Raw genomic sequence first — 24,088 nt, 5'->3', positions numbered from 1 at the left:
CATACCTCGTCAATACTTTATGTTGACTACTCATTTCAACATGAACTGGTACATACCTCGTCAATACTTTATGTTGACTGCTAATTTGAACAGTTGTCTAATTTAAACAGTTGTCTAATTTATAGTCTCTAGAGCAGGGCTCTTCAACCCTGTTCCTGGATATATACCCTCCTGTAGGTTTTAACTCCAAACCCTGTTCCAGGAGAGATAACCTCCTGTAGGTTTTAACTCCAAACCCTGTTCCTGGAGAGATAACCTCCTGTAGGTTTTAACTCCAACCCTGTTCCTGGAGAGCAGGAGGGTATCTCTCTAGGAACAGGGTTGTAGTTAAAACCTACAGGAGGGTATCTCTCCAGGAACAGGGTTGAGGTTAAAACCTACAGGAGGGTTTCTCTCCAGGAACAGGGTTAGAGAGACCTGATCTAGCGTATTGTCAGTGACTACAGTCTACATTGGTCTAACGTTGACTACAGTCTACAGTGGTCTAATGTTGTGATTGTGTTTTCCAGGTAGAAGTAACCCCTCTACCAGAGCATCTGACTAACTGTGTCAGACCTGACATCCGTATCCCTCCGGGCTTCAGCCAATCCTGCTCCAACTACAAGGCGGACAAACAGATCTCCTTCGCCTTCCTCTACCCTCCACGTACGTCCTCCATGTTCTCTCCTGTCAGATCTCCTAGGACAAGGCTGGAGATCACTCTGTCATGCTGATTGAGTTTGAATAACAGACTGGAAGCTTCAAAAGGAGGGTGGTGCTTGGAATCATTGTTCTTCCTCTGTCAACCATGGTTATCTGCAAGGAAACACGTTCCGTCATCATTGCTTTGCACAAAAAGGGCTTCACAGGCAAGGATATTGCTGCCATTAAGATTGCACCTAAATCAACCATTTATCGGATCATCAAGAACTTCAAGGAGAGCGGTTGAATTGTTGTGAAGAAGGCTTCAGGGCGCCCAAGAAAGTCCAGCAAGTGCCAGGACTGTCTCCTAAAGTTGATTCAGCTGCGGGATCGGGGCACCACCAGTACAGAGCTTGCTCAGGAATGGCAGCAGGCAGGTGTGAGTGCATTTGCAAGCACAGTGAGGCGAAGACTTTTGGAGGATGGCCTGGTGTCAAGAAGGGAGGCAAAGAAGCCACTTCTCTCCAGGAAAAACATCAGGGACAGACTGATATTCTGCAAAAGGTACAGGGATTGGACTGCTGAGGACTGGGGTAAAGTCATTTTCTCTGATGAATCCCCTTTCCGATTGTTTGGGGCATCTGGATAAAAGCTTGTCCGGAGAAGACAAGGTAAGCGCTACCATCAGTCCTGTGTCTTGCCAACAGCAAAGCATCCTGAGACCATTCACGTGTGGGGTTGCTCCTCAGCCAAGGGAGTGGGCTCACTCACAATTTTGCCTAAGAACACAGCCATGAATAAAGAATGGTACCAACACATCCTCTGAGAGCAACTTCTCCCAACTATCCAACAACAGTTTGGTGACGAACAATGCATTTTCCAGCATGATGGAGCACCTTGCCATAAGGAAAACGTGATAACTAAGTGGCTTGGGGAACAAAACATCGATATTTTGGGTCCATGGCCAGGAAACTCCCCAGACCTTAATCCCATTGAGAACTTGTGGTCAATCCTCAAGAGGCAGGTGGACAAACAAAAACCCACACATTCTGACAAACTCCAAGCATTGATTATGCAAGAATGGGCTGCCATCAGTCAGGATGTGGCCCAGAAGTTAATTGACAGCATGCCAGGGCGGATTGCAGAGGTCTTGAAAAAGAAGGGTCAACTTTGTGGAAATTAATATTTGTGTCATTCTCAAAACTTTTGGCCACGACTGTACTATAGTTTACAACGCAGTAACAAGACATGAAGCAATCTAAATTGTACTGTACATTAACATTTTGGGGCGGCACATTTTGGGGCGGCAGGGTAGCCTAGTGGTTAGAGCGTTGGACTAGTAACCGGAAGGTTGCAAGTTCAAACCCACTGTTCCCAGGCCGTCATTGAAAATATGAATTTGTTCTTAACTGACTTGCCTAGTTAAATAAAGATAACATAAATAAAATAAAACACTGATTTTCCACCATTTATTGTTTTATCTTTAGAGCTGGCTCCGACCCAAGACGGCAAATTTGATGCAGTCCTCATCACTAACACCGTACCCATGTACCCAGCATTCAAAAGTAAGTCAAACATTTTCTAAAACTACATTGGCATGTCAAATGTAATTCATAGGCCACATTCACATGTCATCACCAGTCAACAGAAACCACACTGACAAGATGGATTGATGGAACTGTGTCCTGGTTTAGTCCTGTTTTCACTTAGTCTACATTAAATGTTTGAGGAAGTAATTACGTTGACTAACGACCTGCAGACCCAACAACGAGAGGGACTTAAAAGGAAGTGTGTGTGTGTGTGTAGCGTGTGTGAGTGTGTGTCTGTGTGTGAGTGTGTCTGTGTGTGTGAGTGTGTCTGTGTGTGAGTGTGTGTCTGTGTGTGAGTGTGTGTGTGTGTGTGTGTGTGTGAGTGTGTGCCTGTGTGTGTGTGTGTGTGTGTGTGTCTGTGAGTGTCTGTGTGTGTGTGTGTGTGTGTATAGCGTGTGTAGCGTGTGTGTGTGTATAGCGTGTGGGTCGACAGTTTCGGGGCGGTCAGTTCTATGACCCTCCAATGTTAAACTGTGCCACTGTGTACTTGAGGAATGTCCACACCATTAAAATCCCCTCCAGAAATGTATATAGGTACACACAACCCCACCCCCTCTCCATAATGTACACACTTCAAATATATATTGCTTTCACTCTGAGGTAGAGGCCTGGGTTGGAGAGGATGTTCATGTATGTTTCCTCATGGTTAGAGGATGTTTTCCTGACTGGGTAGATGTCGTGGTTTCCTCATGGATAGGGGATGTTTTCCTGACTGGGTAGATGTCGTGGTTTCCTCATGGTTAGAGGATGTTTTCCTGACTGGGTAGATGTCATGGTTAGGGGATGTTTTCCTGACTGGGTAGATGTCATGGTTTCCTCATGGTTAGAGGATGTTTTCCTGACTGGGTAGTTGTCATGGTTTCCTCATGGTTAGGGGATGTTTTCCTGACTGGGTAGATGTCATGGTTAGAGGATGTTTTCCTGACTGGGTAGATGTCATGGTTAGGGGATGTTTTCCTGACTGGGTAGATGTCATGGTTTCCTCATGGTTAGAGGATGTTTTCCTGACTGGGTAGATGTCATGGTTAGAGGATGTTTTCCTGACTGGTAGATCACATGGGCAGAAACAACTAGCACTACACTTTAGTTTCAGAACCAAATAGAAGGTAACCAACTATAAACTGAACCTACCGTAAATATAATAAAATATAACATGCAATTTAGCATAGAAGCTGGACAAAAAACCTGACCAAGAATGTTTGTTGAAGCGTTGCTTGTTGGGTATTACTGAAAGCTTTATCAAGGTTTGTTGGGTATTACTGAAAGCTTTATCAAGGTTTGTTGGGTATTACTGAAAGCTTTATCAAGGTTTGTTGGGTATTACTGAAAGCTTTATCAAGGTTTGTTGGGTATTACTGAAAGCTTTATCAAGGTTTGTTGGGTATTACTGAAAGCTTTATCAAGGTTTGTTGGGTATTACTGAAAGCTTTATCAAGGTTTGTTGGGAATTACTGAAAGCTTTATCAAGGTTTGTTGGGTATTACTGAAAGCTTTATCAAGGTTTGTTGGGTATTACTGAAAGCTTTAAAGGTTTGTTGGGTATTACTGAAAGCTTTATCAAGGCTTGTTGGGTATTACTGAAAGCTTTAAAGGTTTGTTGGGTATTACTGAAAGCTTTAAAGGTTTGTTGGGTATTACTGAAAGCTTTAAAGGTTTGTTGGGTATTACTGAAAGCTTTATCAACGTTTGTTGGGTCTCAACCAGTCATCACCTTCTTCTATTGATCTGGCCATTCCAGGAAATACACAACAGGGGTAAAGGTCTGATCCTGTCTTACCTCAGCCCTAACATACAGGGGTGTAGATCTGATCCAGTCTTACCTCAGCCCTAAACATACAGGGGCGTAGATCTGATCCAGTCTTACCTCAACCCTAAACACACAGGGGTGTAGATCTGATCCAGTCTTACCTCAGCCCTAAACATACAGGGGTGTAGAGCTGATCCAGTCTTACCTCAGCCCTAAACATACAGGGGTGTAGATCTGATCCAGTCTGTCCTCACAACCCTAAACATACAGGGGTGTAGAGCTGATCCAGTCTGTCCTCACAACCCTAAACATACAGGGGTGTAGATCTGATCCAGTCTGTCCTCACAGCTCTAAACATACAAGGGTGTAGAGCTGATCCAGTCTGTCCTCACAGCCCTAAACATACAGGGATGTAGAGCTGATCCAGTCTGTCCTCACAGCCCTAAACATACAGGGGTGTAGATCTGATCCAGTCTGTCCTCACAGCCCTAAACATACAGGGATGTAGATCTGATCCAGTCTGTCCTCACAGCCCTAAACATACAGGGGTGTAGAGCTGATCCAGTCTTACCTCAGCCCTAAACATACAGGGGTGTAGATCTGATCCAGTCTGTCCTCACAACCCTAAACATACAGGGGTGTAGATCTGATCCAGTCTGTCCTCACAGCCCTAAACATACAGGGGTGTAGAGCTGATCCAGTCTTACCTCAGCCCTAACATACAGGGGTGTAGATCTGATCCAGTCTGTCCTCACAACCCTAAACACACAGGGGTGTAGATCTGATCCAGTCTTACCTCAACCCTAAACATACAGGGGTGTAGATCTGATCCAGTCTGTCCTCACAGCCCTAATATACAGGGGTGTAGATCTGATCCAGTCTGTCCTCACAGCCCTAAACATACAGGGGTGTAGAGCTGATCCAGTCTTACCTCAGCCCTAACATACAGGGGTGTAGATCTGATCCAGTCTGTCCTCACAACCCTAAACACACAGGGGTGTAGATCTGATCCAGTCTTACCTCAGCCCTAAACATACAGGGGTGTAGATCTGATCCAGTCTTACCTCAGCCCTAAACATACAGGGGCGTAGATCTGATGCAGTCTTACCTCAGCCCTAAACATACAGGGGTGTAGATCTGATCCAGTCTGTCCTCACAGCCCTAATATACAGGGGTGTAGATCTGATCCAGTCTGTCCTCACAGCCCTAATATACAGGGGTGTAGATCTGATCCAGTCTGTCCTCACAACCCTAAACATACAGGGGTGTAGATCTGATCCAGTCTGTCCTCACAGCCCTAAACATACAGGGGTGTAGATCTGATCCAGTCTGTCCTCACAACCCTAAACACACAGGGGTGTAGATGCTGCAGAGTTGTAACAGTTTGCCTTTCTCTCTGTCTCTCTCTATCTGTCTCTCTCTCTCTGTCTCTCTCTCTCTCTCTCACTCTCACTCTCTCTGTATCTCCTTCAGGAATATGGAGCTACTTCCAGAAGACTCTTGTGAAGAAGTATGCCATGGAGAGAAATGGGCTCAACTTAATCTGTGGGCCCATATTTGACAACGACTACGATGGCCTGAGAGACTCGGCAGAGAAAATTAAACAGTAAGGGCTTTTGATCTTCACTGACATACAGGCTACATCCCAAAAAGGCCCCTATTAGAGTGCACTATTTTTGATCAGAGCCCCTAATTCCCTTTATAGTGCACTACTGTTGACCAGTGCTGGTCAATGGTAGTGCACTTTAACCTCTACGGGATTGATGTCCGGTTGAGCTAACATGCGCTAATTTGATTAGCATGACATTGTAAGTAACAAGAACATTTCCCAGGACATAGACATGTTTTTTTATTGGCAGAAAGCTTAAATTCGTGTTAATCTAACTGCACTGTCCAATTTACAGTAGCTATTACAGTGAAAGAATACCATGGTATTGTTTGAGGAGAGTGCACAGTTATATACTTGAAAATGTAGCAAAACAATTAGGCACATCTGAGCAGATTTGATACAACATTTTGAACAGTAATGCAATGGTTCATTGAATCAGTCTAAAACGTTGCACATACACTGCTGCCACCTAGTGGCCAAAATCTAAATTGCGCCTAAACTGCAGTAATACGTTGTGGCCTTTCTCTTGCATTTCAAAGATGACGGAACAAAAACACATGTTTTTTTTTCTTTGTATTATCTTTTACCAGATCTAATGTGTTATATTCTCCTACATTCATTTCACGTTTCCACAAACATCAAAGTGTTTCCTTTCAAATGGTATCAAGAATATGCATATCCTAGGCCTCCCGGGTGGCGCAGTGGTTAAGGGCGCTGTACTGCAGCGCCAGCTGGGTTCGCGCCCAGGCTCTGTCGTAACCGGACGCGACCGGGAGGTCCGTGGGGAGACGCACAATTGGCCTAGCATCGTCCGGGTTAGGTCGGTAGGGATATCCTTGTCTCATCGCGCAACAGCGACTCCTGTGGCGGGCCGGGCGCAGTGCGCGCTAACCAAGGTTGCCAGGTGTATCCTCCGACACATATGGTGCGGCTGGCTTCCGGGTTGGATGCGCGCTGTGTTAAGAAGCAGTGCGGCTTGGTTGGGTTGTGTATCGGAGGACGCGTGACTTTCAACCTTCGTCTCTCCCGAGCCCGTACGGGAGTTGTAGCGATGAGACAAGATAGTAGCTACTACAACAATTGGACACCACGAAATTGGGGAGAAAAAGGGGTAAAATTCAACAAAAAAAAGAATATGAATATGTAAAAAAAAAAAAGAATATGCTTCAGGTCCTGAGCTACAGGCAGTTAGATTTGAGTATGTCATTTTAGAGGAAAGGGTCCGACCCGTAGGAGGTTTTTAAAGGAGCAGGGTTTCATTTAGGAAGCAGCCACAATACAACATAGTACTTCTCAATGGGAAGTCAGACTCAAACCTCGTTCTGCACCTTAATGATTTGGAACAGTCGATGTTTCTCTTTCCTTTCCTGCACAAGGTCAATATTCTATTTCGTATTTTACTCATTCGTCAAAGTAGAGGCAGGGGCGGCAGGGTATCCTAGTGGTTAGAGCATTGGACCGGAAGGTTGCAAGTTCAAACCCCCCAAGCTGACAAGGTACATGTTGTCGTTCTGCCCCTAAACAGGCAGTTAACCCACTGTTCCAAGGCCGTCATTGAAAATAAGAATTTGTTCTTAACTGACTTGCCTAGTTAAATAAAGGTTAAATTAAAAAATAAAAATAGAGGCAAATTAAATGTATTGTCATGGAAATGATCCAGCAAAATGTAGTTGTAGGGCCACCTAGTGGCTAAAACCGGTCATTACAAATATCTGTACTTCTGGTTCCATTCAATCATCATGGTCATAATGTCACTGAACCTCACATAGAGCCTTCATGTGATTGAATGTGTGTTCTCTGTCTGTGGGACTGTGCTGTCTCATAGTCACTGACTGTCCTCTGGCTACATGTGTGTTCTCTGTCTGTGGGACAGACCCTCTCCTGTCTCATAGTTACAGACTGTCCTCTGGCTACATGTGTGTTCTCTGTCTGTGGGACAGACCCTCTCCTGTCTCATAGTCACTGACTGTCCTCTGGCTACATGTGTGTTCTCTGTCTGTGGGACTGTGCTGTCTCATAGTTACTGTGTGTTCTCTGTCTGTGGGACTGTGCTGTCTCGTAGTTACTGTGTGTTCTCTGTCTGTGGGACTGTGCTGTCTCATAGTTACTGTGTGTTCTCTGTCTGTGGGACTGTGCTGTCTCGTAGTTACTGTGTGTTCTCTGTCTGTGGGACTGTGCTGTCTCGTAGTTACTGTGTGTTCTCTGTCTGTGGGACTGTGCTGTCTCATAGTTACTGTGTGTTCTCTGTCTGTGGGACTGTGCTGTCTCATAGTTACTGTGTGTTCTCTGTCTGTGGGACAGACCCTCTCCTGTCTCATAGTTACTGTGTGTTCTCTGTCTGTGGGACTGTGCTGTCTCATAGTTACTGACTGTCCTCTGGCTACATACAGTCTACCATGAATAAATATTCAACCTCCTTTGGTGATCTTCACATGTATTTTGCCTACAGGTATGGAAGTGGTTCAGGGCCCATTCCAACCCACTACTACTGTGTGATAACCAGTTGCCTGGACTTCACCCAGGCTGAGGACATCTGTACTGGACCTCTTAGCAGCTCTGCCTTCATCCTACCACACCGCTCAGACAACGACGAGAGCTGCAGTGTGAGTCCCTGGCTACGTCCAAATGACATAGGGCTGCTACATAGGGCTGATACATAGGGCTGATACATAGGACTGCTACATAGGGATGCTACATAGGGCTGCTACATAGGGCTGCTACGTCCAAATGACATAGGGCTGCTACATAGGGCTGCTACATAGGGCTGCTACATAGGACTGCTACATAGGGCTGCTACATAGGGCTGCTACATAGGGCTGATACATAGGACTGCTACATAGGGCTGCTACATAGGGCTGCTACATAAGGCTGCTACATAGGGCTGCTACATAGAGCTGCTACATAGGACTGCTACATAGGACTGCTACATAGGGCTGCTACATAGGGCTGCTACATAAGGCTGCTACATAGGACTGCTACATAGGGCTGCTACATAGGGCTGCTACATAGGACTGCTACATAGGGCTGCTACATAGGACTGCTACATAGGACTGCTACATAGGGCTGCTACATAGGGCTGCTACATAGGACTGCTACATAGGGCTGCTACATAGGGCTGCTACATAGGACTGCTACATAGGGCTGCTACATAGGACTGCTACATAGGGCTGCTACATAGGGCTGCTACATAGGGCTGCTACATAGGACTGCTACATAGGGCTGTGATCAAAGGTAGTGTATTGTGTAGGGAACAGGGTGCTATTGCCTCACACACAGAGACATTGTGAGACAGAAAGAGACAAGAAAGGGCCAACCAGTGAAGAACAAACACCACTGTAAATCCAACCCATATTTATGTTTATTTATTTTCCCTTTTGTACTTTAACTATTTGCACATTGTTACACTGTATATAGAAATATGACATTTGAAATGTGCCTATTCCTTTGAAACTTGTGAGTAATGTTAATTTGTTCATTTCACTTTTGTCTATTTCACTTGCTTTGTCAGTGTAAACATGTTTCCCATGCCAATAAAGTCCCTTGAATTGACAGAGATCTCAGAGCATCATGAAATGTGCAGGTAGCTGACGTTGTGTGACGTTGTCTTCGTCCCTCCAGAGCTCTGAGGACGAGTCTAAGTGGGTAGAGGATCTGATGAAGCTGCACACGGCCCGGGTCCGAGACGTGGAGATCCTCACGGGCCTGGACTTCTACCGTCGGACTAGCCGGAGTTACCCTGAAATCCTCTCACTGAAGACTCACATGCACACGTATGAGAGCGAGATCTAAACCACTGTCTCCCTACCCTCTCCTGTCTATCTACCCTCTCCTGTCTACCTACCCTCTCCTGTCTACCTACCCTCTCCTGTTCACCTACCCTCTTCTGTCTGTCTACCTACACTCTCCTGTCTCCCTATCTACCCTCTCCTGTATACCTACACTCTCCTGTCTACCTACCCCCTCCTGTCTACCTACCCACTCCTGTCTATCTACCCTCTCTTGTCTCCCTACCCTCGCCTGTCCACCTACCCTCTCCTGTCCACCTACCCTCTCCTGTCCACCTACCCTCTCCTGTCCACCTACCCTCTCCTGTTTACCTACCCTCTCCTGTCCACCTACCCTCTCCTGTTTACCTACCCTCTCCTGTCTCCCTACCCTCTCCTGTCTCCCTACCCTCTCCTGTCTCCCTACCCTCTCCTGTCTCCCTACCCTCTCCTGTCTCCTACCCTCTCCTGTCTCCCTACCCTCTCCTGTCCACCTACCCTCTCCTGTCCACCTACCCTCTCCTGTCCACCTACCCTCTCCTGTCTCCCTACCCTCTCCTGTTTACCTACCCTCTCCTGTCCACCTACCCTCTCCTGTCCACCTACCCTCTCCTGTCTCCCTACCCTCTCCTGTCTCCCTACCCTCTCCTGTTTACCTACCCTCTCCTGTCCACCTACCCTCTCCTGTCTCCCTACCCTCTCCTGTCTACCTACCCTCTCCTGTCCACCTACCCTCTCCTGTCTCCCTACCCTCTCCTGTTTACCTACCCTCTCCTGTCCACCTACCCTCTCCTGTCTCCCTACCCTCTCCTGTTTACCTACCCTCTCCTGTCCACCTACCCTCTCCTGTCTCCCTACCCTCTCCTGTTTACCGACCCTCTCCTGTTTACCTACCCTCTCCTGTTTACCTACCCTCTCCTGTCCACCTACCCTCTCCTGTCTCCCTACCCTCTCCTGTTTACCGACCCTCTCCTGTCTCCCTACCCTCTCCTGTCTCCCTACCCTCTCCTGTTTACCGACCCTCTCCTGTCCACCTACCCTCTCCTGTCTCCCTACCCTCTCCTGTTTACCTACCCTCTCCTGTCCACCTACCCTCTCCTGTCCACCTACCCTCTCCTGTCTCCCTACCCTCTCCTGTCCACCTACCCTCTCCTGTCTCCCTACCCTCTCCTGTTTACCGACCCTCTCCTGTCCACCTACCCTCTCCTGTCTCCCTACCCTCTCCTGTTTACCTACCCTCTCCTGTCCACCTACCCTCTCCTGTCTCCCTACCCTCTCCTGTCTACCTACCCTCTCCTGTCCACCTACCCTCTCCTGTCTCCCTACCCTCTCCTGTTTACCTACCCTCTCCTGTCCACCTACCCTCTCCTGTCTCCCTACCCTCTCCTGTTTACCTACCCTCTCCTGTCCACCTACCCTCTCCTGTCTCCCTACCCTCTCCTGTTTACCGACCCTCTCCTGTCTCCCTACCCTCTCCTGTTTACCTACCCTCTCCTGTTTACCGACCCTCTCCTGTCTCCCTACCCTCTCCTGTCCACCTACCCTCTCCTGTCTCCCTACCCTCTCCTGTCTCCCTACCCTCTCCTGTTTACCTACCCTCTCCTGTTTACCTACCCTCTCCTGTCTCCCTACCCTCTCCTGTTTACCTACCCTCTCCTGTCTCCCTACCCTCTCCTGTCTCCCTACCCTCTCCTGTCTCCCTACCCTCTCCTGTTTACCTACCCTCTCCTGTCTCCCTACCCTCTCCTGTTTACCTACCCTCTCCTGTTTACCTACCCTCTCCTGTCTCCCTACCCTCTCCTGTCTCCCTACCCTCTCCTGTCCACCTACCCACCTACCCTCTCCTGTCTACCTACCCTCTCCTGTCTACCTACCCTCTCCTGTCCACCTACCCTCTCCTGTCTCCCTACCCTCTCCTGTCTCCCTACCCTCTCCTGTCCACCTACCCTCTCCTGTCTCCCTCTCCTGTCTCCCTACCCTCTCCTGTCTACCTACCCTCTCCTGTCTACCTACCCTCTCCTGTCTACCTACCCTCTCCTGTTTACCTACCCTCTCCTGTTTACCTACCCTCTCCTGTCTCCCTACCCTCTCCTGTCCACCTACCCTCTCCTGTGTCCACCACAGCTCCGATGGTCTGGTGTATATTTTTGAATATGTCGTGTTGTGTTTTTCCACATGTATTATTGTAAATGTTTATTCATGGCTGTTCTGTTCCTCTGTAATGGAACACATTTCCTGTACCTCTTTATGTTTGTGTTTTTTGATGATTAACAAGCATGAATTTAATTATTTGTTGTTACTTGTATTGATAATGTGGTGTGTTGTTGTTGTATGTGTGTGTGTGTGTGTGTTGTATGTGGTGTTTCTGATGAATGTCTTGCTGGTGATGGCTGAGAGTACTGTGTTAATAATAATAATAATAATCAGCTCTGTCTGTCTGTACTGTGAACAGTAATAATAGTGAACCTGTAGTGGTGACATCCTTTTAAATATGTCCCGGACAGCTGTGTGATCCACTTATTTATGCCTGATGTTTTAATCCAATAAACCTTTTTTGTACGACCTCGTCTGTCATTGCAGCGTATCGGGGAAGTTGGCAGCGAGGTCAGAGGTCATTGCTGCTCACCCTTGTTGTTTTGATTTAATGCTAACGATATTAGCATTATGAACATCAATCGATTAAGGCTGTTCCTGTAGTTGGGAGATTTAATTTCAGTAATAAATGTGTGTTTGAATGGGTTTGGTGACAGGCTCTAATGGGCTCCCGAGTGACACAGCGGTCTAAGGCGCTTCATCTCAGTGCTAGAGGTGTCATTACAGACACCCTGGTTCGAATCCAAGGCTGTATGTATTACAACCGGCCGTGATTGGGAGTCCCACAGGGTCGGCGCTCAACTGGCCCAGCGTCGTCCGGGTTTGGCCGGGGTCGGCCGTCATTGGGAGTCCCACAGGGCGGCGCTCAACTGGCCCAGCGTCGTCCGGGTTTGGCCGGGGTCGGCCGTCATTGGGAGTCCCACAGGGCGGCGCTCAACTGGCCCAGCGTCGTCCGGGTTTGGCCGGTGTAGGCCGTGATTGTAAATAAGAATTTGTTCTTAACCGTCTCGCCTAGTTAAATAAAGGTAAAAAAAAAATGAAATGGCAAGAGATACTGACAGGCTATTAACTTGTAGTCTACATGCTACAGAAATGTCTACCTACAACATTCCTCCAAGGATGAAATCTAGGAAGTGCATCTGGTCTGACTCAAACCTGCTAATCTCAGTGGACGCTTCCCCACAGACCTACAATAAAGGTTTGAATCGAGGCACATCGGATTACACTGCAAACACCCGTCTGTCTGTCTCAACACTACAGCGGTGATATACTGTAGTGTTCTCAGTCATTTTCTCAGTGCCAGAGACGAGAGAAAATGTATTTTACCAGCTGTCTGCCGGTAAATGACTGGAAACCCTGTGTGGTAACCTATTCTCTACATAGGCTGCGTTTACACAGGCAGCTCAATTCTCATATTTCTTCCCCCACTATTTGGTCTTTCAACCAATCACATCAGATCTCTTTCAGAGGTGATCTGATTGGCCAAAAGACCAATTAGTGGGAAAAGGTTCAGAATTAAGCTGCCTGTGTAAACGCAGCCATAGTTTTGACCGGGGCCCATAGGGATTCTATAGGGAATAAATCGGGCGTCCAGCATTGCAATCAGCCATTGGGGAAATGCTTCTTTTGAAATCGCTGTTTCACTGCCCATGTTGCGGGCAATGGCGGCGTCCAAACTCAATCATCACAGAGAGTTAATTATTGATGGCTTGACGTGCATGTTAATTCTATCTTGTGAATTGAAATAAAAGTACATTTTGGTTGCATTTGGCCTCGGCTATACACCGCTGGTTATTTTACTAAGATTTATGAAGTCAAGAAACTACTACTATTACTTAGCTAGCTACACTGACTACCGATGTTCACAATGTAAACAAAAGCAACTTGTGTAATTTGAGTATCATTTAGTACAACCACTAGCAACAATTTAATGAGTACTTGCGAAAAACTGGGCCAACAGCTATTGTACTTACGCATAATAGATGAATATGGTACAGTGCAGTAGGGGAAAATAGAATAAAGACGCTCAGCCCCTCTGCTATTCTCCGCTCCCAAATCAACGTGCTTGTGTGTAGCAGGTGGAACCGCACATTGACGCAACGCGGCTGGCAACGCGACGCTTCTGTCGGAGCTGTGATGTGCTGTACTTTTCCAATTAGCTCTACAGACCACCGGGAGACGACAGTGTGCCGGACCAGGGATACCGCAGTTATGGTCATGGATAACTTTTACTCTGGATAGGAATAACAATAGAGGTCATGTTTCCTTATACTTTCCTGCACTTCTTAAATATCACACAAGGTGTCGCTGTTTTCTGTATAGGGGTTTTATACACCCGTTCTGGGAGAGCTTTGAGCGTTCAGTGATTTCACAGACTTATAAGCGTTGGAAGTTAGAACCCACCATAGTCTCTAAAAGTCATTAAGCATTTTATGTCGCATTCATTCGACGGGGTTGTCACTAAACTAACTATGCATTAACCTTATATGAAAGGTGTTGTGACTCAGTTTTTAGGTCAATTTAATGTACATCAACTGTTGTCTAAAAATCTATCTATCTATCTCTATATGACGGTTGGAATAAAGAGAAACAAATCAGAAGTTATAGAAAATATACATATTTAATGTCAAATCATGAGTAAGTACTGTATTATTACATTGACCGAAAAGGCTGAGCGAAACACAACCAGATTAGACGTACAGACACTATATAGAACAAATATTTACATTCTGTTTACAAAGACATACAGACACTATATAGAACTCATCTTTACATTCGGTTTACAAACACATACAGACACTATATAGAATTCATATTTACATTTGGTTTACAAAGACATACAGACACTATATAGAATTCATATTTACATTTGGTTTACAAAGACATACAGACACTGTGTATTTAATACACGCTGGCGCCAACTATACAGTAAAGTATTCACATAACGTGTATCTTTCTACAAGAGACCATAGGAGGAGTAGAAAATTAACGTTCTGTTTTTAAGGAAAATCTACATTGCGTCGCAGTCAATGACAGTATATATCAGAACTGGGTGACATATATATATATATATATATATATATATATATATGCCAAATACTTTGGAGGTGCACTTGACCTGCCTTGTACAATGCAACCAATGGAATAGTCTCATAAACTGCCAACTCCACCCACTGCCTGCACACTGGTCAAGTTAAATCATCTCGAGAGTTTTGAAACATGTATTTGACCCAGGTCTGACGTGTAAGTGGGGCGGGGCTAGAGGTCCAAGAGCGGAGACTTACAGGCTGGCTGTTGAAAGCGGCAGTACATTATGAAGAACAACCTTTTGACCTGGCTGTCGACATGACTGTTGTGTGTGCCAAGACCGGGTTGACTGGAGAGCCTGAGAGAGGGCAAGAGTCTGTAAACATCTACAAGGTCTAAGGTCAGAGGAATGAGGGAGGGATAGAAACACAGGTTTTCACCAGAACAAATACAACAGCGAGCAGGTGTTGCTTTCCCCAGACATTTCTTTGTGACGTGCAGCTGGAGAATTGTTGGACGTGCAGCTGGAGAATTGTTGGACGTGCAGCTGGAGAATTGTTGGACGTGCAGCTGGAGAATTGTTGGATGTGCAGCTGGAGAATTGTTGGATGTGCAGCTGGAGAATTGTTGGATGTGCAGCTGGAGAATTGTTGGATGTGCAGCTGGAGAATTGTTGGATGTGCAGCTGGAGAATTGTTGGATGTGCAGCTGGAGAATTGTTGGATGTGCAGCTGGAGAATTGTTGGATGTGCAGCTGGAGAATTGTTGGATGTGCAGCTGGAGAATTGTTGGATGTGCAGCTGGAGAATTGTTGGATGTGCAGACATTGCACTTGAAATGATTGTAGGTAGTCTAACCGCTATTTCGGAAATACCTCTGGAACAGTCAGAGGCTGTCTAAAACGGACCCAGGAGCTGTGTATGATCACTGAGGCCCTTTGAGTCAGAGGCTGTTTAAAACTGACCCAGGAGCTGTGTATGATCTCCTGAGGCCGTTTGAGTCAGAGGCTGTTTAAAACTGACCCAGGAGCTGTGTATGATCACTGAGGCCCTTTGAGTCAGAGGCTGTTTAAAACTGACCCAGGAGCTGTGTATGATCACTGAGGCCGTTTGCAGAAAAGGAAAACTCTGTCTTTAACGTTTCCAGTTATATCAGATTCAGAAAGCATGCTCATCTATTCTGTAAAGGTAGCTAAGTGCTGACTATGAGAATCTCAATTGCATACTCCTCGTGTCCTCTCTCCTCATGCCCTCTTTCCTCACTCTCTCCTCGCGCCCTCTCTCCTCGCACCCTCTCTCCTCGCCTCCTTCTCAAAACCCATTGGAGGAGAATGTCAGAGGGGAGGGACATCTGGCTTTCTCATCCAATGGGTTTTGAGAAGGAGGCGAGGAGAGAGGAACGCGATAAGTATGCAATTGAGATTCTCCCTCCTGAGACCAACCATACACCTTCAGGGAGATGTTGTCAAGAACATTTAGAGTTATGAACATATAGAGTCACCCGACTACAATACAGTACAATACTACTGTCACGGAGGAACAGGAGAAACTGTCGTTGTGTCTGTGGTAACGGCGTTATAACCTGTAACCGCTGTAGACCAGGTCTGATGGTCGATACACGACGTTGTCTCTGGGACAGTGGTAGTGGCAGGCGCAGGTGTTGATGAACATCACGGGTTTCTTGATGGCTTTACCCTGAGCACATTGGAACTCTACCTGCGCTGTCTCGGTGCTGTGGGGGGTGCAGCAACGCCCGTCCGTACACACACCACAGTACCGGGGCTTGTAGGTCAGCACGCTGGTGCAGTTCTTATAGCTGAACCGGATGGGTTTCACCGCCTTCTTCATCCTCAGGCACTTGCTTCCTCTCTGAGCATTTAGAGGAGGAAATGGTTGTCAGTTGGCAAAACACTGGAACACTTCTGTCGTGTATTTTGTCAGAGCGCTTGTGAGTTTTGTTAGTCGGAAGATTTGCATTTAGGCGGAATGGCAAGTTGAACTTGAACTTCTATTCTGCTATTTAAATTTGTGATGTATTTTCCCTCTACAACTGTGATTTGGTTTGTATTATTAGTACAGTGACAGTGGGTTGAGTATCCTACCTTAGGAACATCCTACTGCTGGTATTAGTACAGTGACAGTGGGTTGAGTATCCTACCTTAGGAACATCCTACTGCTGGTATTAGTACAGTGACAGTGGGTTGAGTATCCTACCTTAGGAACATCCTACTGCTGGTATTAGTACAGTGACAGTGGGTTGAGTATCCTACCTTAGGAACATCCTACTGCTGGTATTAGTACAGTGACAGTGGGTTGAGTATCCTACCTTAGGAACATCCTACTGCTGGTATTAGTACAGTAACAGTGGGTTGAGTATCCTACCTTAGGAACATCCTACTGCTGGTATTAGTACAGTAACAGTGGGTTGGGTATCCTACCTTAGGAATATCCTACTGCTGGTATTAGTACAGTAACAGTGGGTTGGGTATCCTACCTTAGGAACATCCTACTGCTGGTATTAGTATAGTAACAGTGGGTTGGGTATCCTACCTTAGGAACATCCTACTGCTGGTATTAGTACAGTAACAGTGGGTTGGGTATCCTACCTTAGTAACATCCTGCTGCTGGTGTTGGTATAGTAACAGTGGGTTGGGTATCCTACCTTAGGAACATCCTGCTGCTGTTTGTCGCAGGGCCTGACGATGCACAGACGCGTCTGCTTGACCATCTCACAGCGGGGGTTCTTGTTGGTGACCCGGGTGGAGATGCTCATGCCACAGGTCCGAGAGCAGGCGCCCCACTCCGTAGTCTGCTCTATGCAGTTAGTACTGGGGTCCCACGAGTCAAACCCCACTGTCTCCTCCTGTCTGTAGGCTGTACGGGAGGACAGGACACACCAGATGAGACCGATGTTGTTGCCATGGGAAATACAGATGCACGCTAGATTGATTGATGGACGTAAGAATTACTGGGCAGAAGTGCATAAGAGGAAACTTATGTTTGGCTGGTATTGGGATCTGTGTGGTTTGCATAATTAATTCCCCTACATTGGTGTATAATCGGTATTCAGGTAATCCAATTCACAGTTCTATCGGAATTTCTTTAGGTGCCTAAAGTCCATTGATCACAGATTAAGAACGATCCAAGGTACATCACATTCCAGAGAACACGAAATGGAATGTTTTGGCTCCAGAGGTCTACACAGAGGCTTCCGGGGATAAATCAACTTGCTCTGTGAGTCTCTCGCTCTGTACTCCGAGGCTATTCAGCATTTCCCTTCCCTTCACACAGAGCCAGCCAGGTCAACCTAGAGGCATGCCAGAATCTGTCTCTTGACTTTGTGGCTTGCACCAGAGTACCAGTCACGTCAGAAGCAGAGAGAAGTAGAGAGAGGGGAACTGCGTCCCACGTGGAACCCTATCTCCTATGTAGTACACTAGAGACTGTTATTTTACTGCTGCTCTTTAATTGTTATTTAATAATTTTTAACTTATCTATTTTTTACTTAACACTTATTTTTCTTAAAACTGCATTGTTGGTTAAGGGCTTGTAAGTAAGCATTTCACTGTAAGGTCTACTACACCTGTTGTATTCAGCATTTCACTGTAAGGTCTACTACACCTGTTGTATTCAGCATTTCACTGTAAGGTCTACTACACCTGTTGTATTCAGCATTTCACTGTAAGGTCTACTACACCTGTTGTATTCAGCATTTCACTGTGAGGTCTACCTACACCTGTTGTATTCAGCATTTCACTGTAAGGTCTACTACACCTGTTGTATTCAGCATTTCACTGTAAGGTCTACTACACCTGTTGTATTCAGCATTTCAATGTAAGGTCTACTACACCTGTTGTATTCAGCATTTCACTGTAAGGTCTACTACACCTGTTGTATTCAGCATTTCACTGTAAGGTCTACTACACCTGTTGTATTCAGCATTTCACTGTAAGGTCTACTACACCTGTTGTATTCAGCATTTCACTGTAAGGTCTACTACACCTGTTGTATTCAGCATTTCACTGTAAGGTCTACTACACCTGTTGTATTCAGCATTTCACTGTAAGGTCTACTACACCTGTTGTATTCAGCATTTCACTGTAAGGTCTACTACACCTGTTGTATTCAGCATTTCACTGTAAGGTCTACTACACCTGTTGTATTCAGCATTTCACTGTAAGGTCTACTACACCTGTTGTATTCAGCATTTCACTGTAAGGTCTACTACACCTGTTGTATTCAGCATTTCACTGTAAGGTCTACTACACCTGTTGTATTCAGCATTTCACTGTAAGGTCTACCTACATCTGTTCTATTCTGCATTTCACTGTAAGGTCTACTACACCTGTTGTATTCAGCATTTCACTGTAAGGTCTACCTACATCTGTTCTATTCTGCATTTCACTGTAAGGTCTACCTACACCTGTTCTATGTGACAAATAACATTTTGATCTGATTTGAGTGCAGATAGACTGAGTGCTTACCAGCCATGGCGAAGCTGCCCAAGGCACTGGCCTCTGGTTGGGGCTCACATACCCACTTCTCACAGCACTCCCCTGGGACCGCCACCTTCCTGGGTAGAGGGCAGTCTGGGCCCGGCAGCATCACGTCCAGGTTGCAGCGGGGCACGCAGGCGATCTGACCGTCTCTGCAGGTGCACTGATACTTGCAGCTGGGGAAGAAGGTCTCTCCGTTCTGGTACACTGAACCGTCCAACAGGCAGATGTCTCCCTCATGTGCTGTGAAATAGAGGAGGACACAAGAAAAGCACTAATCATTATTTAACATTTTTAATTTCCAATACTCATATCTGGATAAAATCCTTAATGTCATATGTTTAAGTGTTTGTGTCTTCAAATGAATGTGAATTATCATCATCATCATCATCATCATCATCATCATCATTAATCATCATCAATAGCTCTTAGATAGGGGCGGAGTCCCCGCTGCCACTCTTCGATTACCCTTTGACCTTTTTCAAAAGGAGGCGAGAGAAGACGAGAGGTACGCAGGAGTTGAGCAAATCCAATTGAGACCAGGCCAGGGAATCTACCCCGTTCTGACACCTACACTAGAACATCACTGGTTCAATATAATTAACAAATGACTCACCGACACAGACACCTGTCCTCTGGTGTACATCGGCCGTGTAGTCGCAGTTCAGACCCCTGTGTGTATCACAGGGACTCATTTCCGAGCACGCCTCTCCTTTCTGCCTGGCACAGACCAGACAGCATGCGCAGTCATCCAGAATCAACTGGACCCCGGGGGCGCACAGCGGAGGCTCCTGCGGACAGAGGCACCTTGTCTGACACACCTGCGCCAAGATCTGGGAGCAAATCTGGAGGAAAAAAGGGAAACTGTGTTCAAGTGTGACTTTTCAAAGTTGTTGCTCCTTGCTTTCATATTCTTCACATAATATAGTTTGGATGAGCCTACTCTGTAACGTTAAATGAATTTATTTACCTGTGTTGAAATGTAGAAAACGAAAAGGGTTCTCTCTGCAAGCTTAGACATCCTGATTCAGTGAAAGGTAGTTTTCTCTTTGTAGAATTTTCCCTCCTTTGTATCTTGCTGAAGCTCTGTAAATCCCTTTGGCGTGCTTCAGAAGTGTGTGCAGAGCCATTTATAACGGTCCTGTCTAACGACACAGTGACGCGTGAAGGAGGAATGGAGGAGGGGGAGTAGGAGGGGAAGGAGGAGGGGAAGGAGGAGGGAGGGAGGAAGGGGATGATGGAGGGAGGGAGGGAGGAAGGGGATGATGGAGGGATTACCCCCCTGGCCCTGGTAGAGTCTGGGAATTCTGACATCTGATTGGATCAGGATGAGACTCACATTTTCCTGTTAGATCCTGAGTTCTTCGCACACAGAGGAAGGCTACGTTACTAGTATTTAGAACACATAAGCTCATTTGACAGTTTTACTGCTGCTATTCATATCAATAATCAACATTTTTCATGATCATTCAAATGAACCTACTTCAAACTAGTTCCTCCGTTCCGTGATTTTCATTATTGTGCTCATTACATCTCTGCAATTAAAATAGTTCTAGTTTGGCTGCAGAATTGATATCACACTGGTCGATCTAGTTTGGCTGCAGAATTGATATCACACTGGTCGATCTAGTTTGGCTGCAGAATTGATATCACACTGGTCGATCTGGTTTGGCTGCAGAATTGATATCACACTGGTCGATCTAGTTTGGCTGCAGAATAGATATCACACTGGTCGATCTAGTTTGGCTGCAGAACAGATAAACCAGTAAAGCCCCTCTTCCACGATGGTGGCTCCTTAGATGTCAGTCGGCAGTCAGTGGGCAAGAGGTTTCTCTTTGGAACGATTGCTGGCTGCATAATTACAAATCTAGGGGGAAACTTAGATGGCTACTCCATCTGGGTTTTATCTAACGAGTTATGGTGTGGTGGGTGCCTCTGCCTGAAGTAGGACAAATGAGGCAACTGGCTGAATCAGCCCACATGAGTGACATCACCACTGTGTTTTAAAATACCATGTCTGTGTCTCAAACGGCACCCCAGTGTCTTCCAGTGTTGTTAAGCCTGGGCATGTTCTTTACCCCTCTGTCTGACACATAGACCGTTGAGATTTGTGTCAGGGACTTGGTCAGTTGGAGATGGGGATTTAGCCGGTTGGAGATGGGGATTTGGCTGGTTGGAGATGGGGATTTGGCCAGTTGGAGATGGGGATTTGGCCGGTTGGAGATGGGGATTTTGGCCGGTTGGAGATGGGGATTTTGGCCGGTTGGAGATGGGGATTTTGGCCGGTTGGAGATGGGGATTTTGGCCGGTTGGAGATGGGGATTTTGGCCGGTTGGAGATGGGGATTTTGGCCGGTTGGAGATGGGGACTTGGCCAGTTGGAGATGGGGACTTGGCCAGTTGGAGATGGGGACTTGGACAGTTGGAGATGGGGATTTGGACAGTTGGTGATGAGGACTTGGCCAGTTAGAGATGGGGACTTGGACAGTTGGAGATGAGGACTTGGACAGTTGGAGATGACTACTTGGACAGTTGGAGATGGGGGATTTGGACAGTTGGAGATGGGGGATTTGGACAGTTGGAGATTTGGACTTGGACAGTTGGAGATTGGGACTGTTTTACAGTTGGGGAAATTAAAAAGTGAAAACATTTTCCACACTGAGTCCTCAGAAATTCTTATCGAAAAGAGCTGATTGTCCAAGAAATATGTTTCAAAGGTTGATTTCTTCTTTTATGGCAATAATAACAATAACAACAATAATAACAATAACAACAATAATAACAATAATAACAGTAATAACAATAATAACAGTAATAACAATAACAACAATAATAACAATAATAACAATAATAACAGTAATAACAATAATAACAATAATAACAATAACAACAATAATAACAGTAATAACAACAATAACAGTAATAACAATAATAACAGTAATAACAATAATAACAGTAATAACAATAATAACAGTAATAACAGTAATAACAACAATAATAACAATAATAACAGTAATAACAATAATAACAGTAATAACAATAATAACAGTAATAACAATAATAACAGTAATAACAATAATAACAGTAATAACAATAATAACAATAATAACAGTAATAACAGTAATAACAAGAACACATCATGAGAATGACCCCGTGTTCAGACCACCATGAGATTCTCTTTTCTCATCGAATTTATTGAACAAAATCAAATCAAATCAAAATGTATTTGTCACGTGCGCCGAATACATCGGTTATCGCTGGAATTATTGACATATATATTGATCTACACGGACGATCATTTACATGAAACGACACATATCATTCGGGCTCTAGTTGACTGTTGATTTTCCACGTGTCCGTTTTGACCCTTTCATACAGGGCTAGATTTGATTGGCTGATTCACAGCAGCTGCAGATAACACTAAGATTTGATTGGCTGATTCACAGCAGCTGTAGATAACAGTAAAGGTTTGATTGGCTGATTCACAGCAGCTGCAGATAACACTAAGGTTTGATTGGCTGATTCACAGCAGCTGCAGATAACAGTAAAGGTTTGATTCAATTCCTATTTTGGAGTCCAGCTCTGCATTCCTCCCATTCTTTCCACGAAACACTGTTTCCATTCTTCATTTATCACCAGTCATAATAATTAATGAAATATCTCGGCTATCACCCCTACACCTAAAACAACGCTGTGTCCAATTCCTTCTACCCCTAGGCTACGTCCCAAACAGCACCATATTCCCTACGTAGTGCATATATATATATGGAATAGGGTGTTATTTGGGACACATTCATGCTCCCGCCAGAAGGAGCAGCTGCTGGAAAAGCATCTTATTAATGTGACCTGAGATTCAGAGCGGCTCTCTCTGCTGCTGCTGTCAGTGACTTGATTCACTGCTGGTCAAATAGTGTTCTCTCTGGAAGTTGAAAAATGTCAGACTTCACAGTTGTGTGTTTGCTGACTGGGGTCTGGTGCATTCCTCTGGAGCGAGACCATGAAAACTCTACGTCAAAGCCATCCACGCCGGGAGAGAAACTTGGAGAAATGTAAAATATTATTGTATTGTAATTGAGAATGTAAATAGAATAGAAAATACATTTTCTAGTCCTTCTGTATGTTGATGCCCTGAACTAGTCCTTCTGTATCTTGATGCCCTGACCTAGTCCTTCTGTATGTTGATGCCCTGACCTAGTCCTCTGCATGTTGATGCCCTGAACTAGTCCTTCTGTATCTTGATGCCCTGACCTAGTCCTCTGCATGTTGATGCCCTGAACTAGTCCTTCTGTATCTTGATGCCCTGAACTAGTCCTTCTGTATCTTGATGCCCTGACCTAGTCCTTCTGTATCTTGATGCCCTGAACTAGTCCTTCTGTATATTGATGCCCTGAACTAGTCCTTCTGTATCTTGATGCCCTGAACTAGTCCTTCTGTATCTTGATGCCCTGACCTAGTCCTTCTGTATGTTGATGCCCTGACCTAGTCCTCTGCATGTTGATGCCCTGAACAAGTCCTTCTGTATCTTGATGCCCTGACCTAGTCCTCTGTATCTTGATGCCCTGACCTAGTCCTTCTGTATCTTGATGCCCTGAACTAGTCCTTCTGTATGTTGATGCCCTGAACTAGTCCTTCTGTATGTTGATGCCCTGAACTAGTCCTTCTGTATCTTGATGCCCTGAACTAGTCCTTCTGTATGTTGATGCCCTGAACTAGTCCTTCTGCATGTTGATGCCCTGAACTAGTCCTTCTGTATCTTGATGCCCTGACCGTTCTGTATCTTGATGCCCTGAACTAGTCCTTCTGTATCTTGATGCCCTGACCGTTCTGTATGTTGATGCCCTGAACTAGTCCTTCTGTATGTTGATGCCCTGAACTAGTCCCTTTGTATCTTGATGCCCTGAACTAGTCCTTCTGTATGTTGATGCCCTGAACTAGTCCCTCTGTATCTTGATGCCCTGAACTAGTCCTTCTGTATGTTGATGCCCTGAACTAGTCCTTCTGTATCTTGATGCCCTGAACTAGTCCATCTGTATGTTGATGCCCTGAACTAGTCCTTCTGCATGTTGATGCCCTGAACTAGTCCTTCTGTATCTTGATGCCCTGACCGTTCTGTATCTTGATGCCCTGAACTAGTCCTTCTGTA

The 24,088-nt window shown here is 45.6% G+C and overlaps 2 protein-coding genes and 1 long non-coding RNA gene across 4 annotated transcripts in view; 1 reads left to right on the top strand and 2 right to left on the bottom strand.

The window, feature by feature from the left end:
- Positions 1–11,892, top strand: part of LOC149984768 (autotaxin-like) — a 43,472-nt gene extending 31,580 nt beyond the window's left edge. Inside the window, exons 21-25 of one of the 2 annotated variants that reach the window (XM_090186129.1) lie at positions 510–645; positions 2,109–2,186; positions 5,431–5,563; positions 8,016–8,169; positions 9,185–11,892. In XM_090186129.1, the coding sequence (XP_090042255.1) occupies positions 510–645; positions 2,109–2,186; positions 5,431–5,563; positions 8,016–8,169; positions 9,185–9,355 (672 nt within the window). In that variant the 3' untranslated portion in view covers positions 9,356–11,892. The remainder of the gene's footprint in view (positions 1–509; positions 646–2,108; positions 2,187–5,430; positions 5,564–8,015; positions 8,170–9,184) is intronic. The other variant, XM_090186122.1, reaches the window with a different exon arrangement.
- On the bottom strand, positions 9,601–13,184 carry LOC149984767 (uncharacterized). Its single transcript, XR_016483613.1, has 3 exons — positions 11,450–13,184; positions 10,203–10,256; positions 9,601–9,699 (listed from the first exon to the last, which is right to left on the bottom strand). It is a non-coding gene; the product is annotated as an uncharacterized LOC149984767 (long non-coding RNA).
- Positions 13,185–15,183: 1,999 nt separating this feature from the next.
- On the bottom strand, positions 15,184–20,074 carry LOC149984766 (CCN family member 3-like). Its single transcript, XM_090186119.1, has 5 exons — positions 19,917–20,074; positions 19,563–19,791; positions 18,935–19,189; positions 17,113–17,324; positions 15,184–16,319 (listed from the first exon to the last, which is right to left on the bottom strand). Exons 1-5 carry the CDS (start codon positions 19,965–19,967, stop codon positions 16,026–16,028), a joined length of 1,041 nt encoding a protein of 346 aa, XP_090042245.1. The 5' UTR covers positions 19,968–20,074; the 3' UTR covers positions 15,184–16,025.
- Between the last annotated feature and the right edge of the window lie 4,014 nt (positions 20,075–24,088).

This window comes from Oncorhynchus mykiss, chromosome 2 (assembly GCF_057628025.1).
Source record: "Oncorhynchus mykiss isolate SJ-2025 chromosome 2, ASM5762802v1, whole genome shotgun sequence".
In the NCBI taxonomy this organism is placed as follows: domain Eukaryota; kingdom Metazoa; phylum Chordata; class Actinopteri; order Salmoniformes; family Salmonidae; genus Oncorhynchus; species Oncorhynchus mykiss.
The sequence above is the reverse complement of the archived record's forward strand: the minus strand, read 5'-3'. Positions and strand labels throughout refer to the sequence as shown.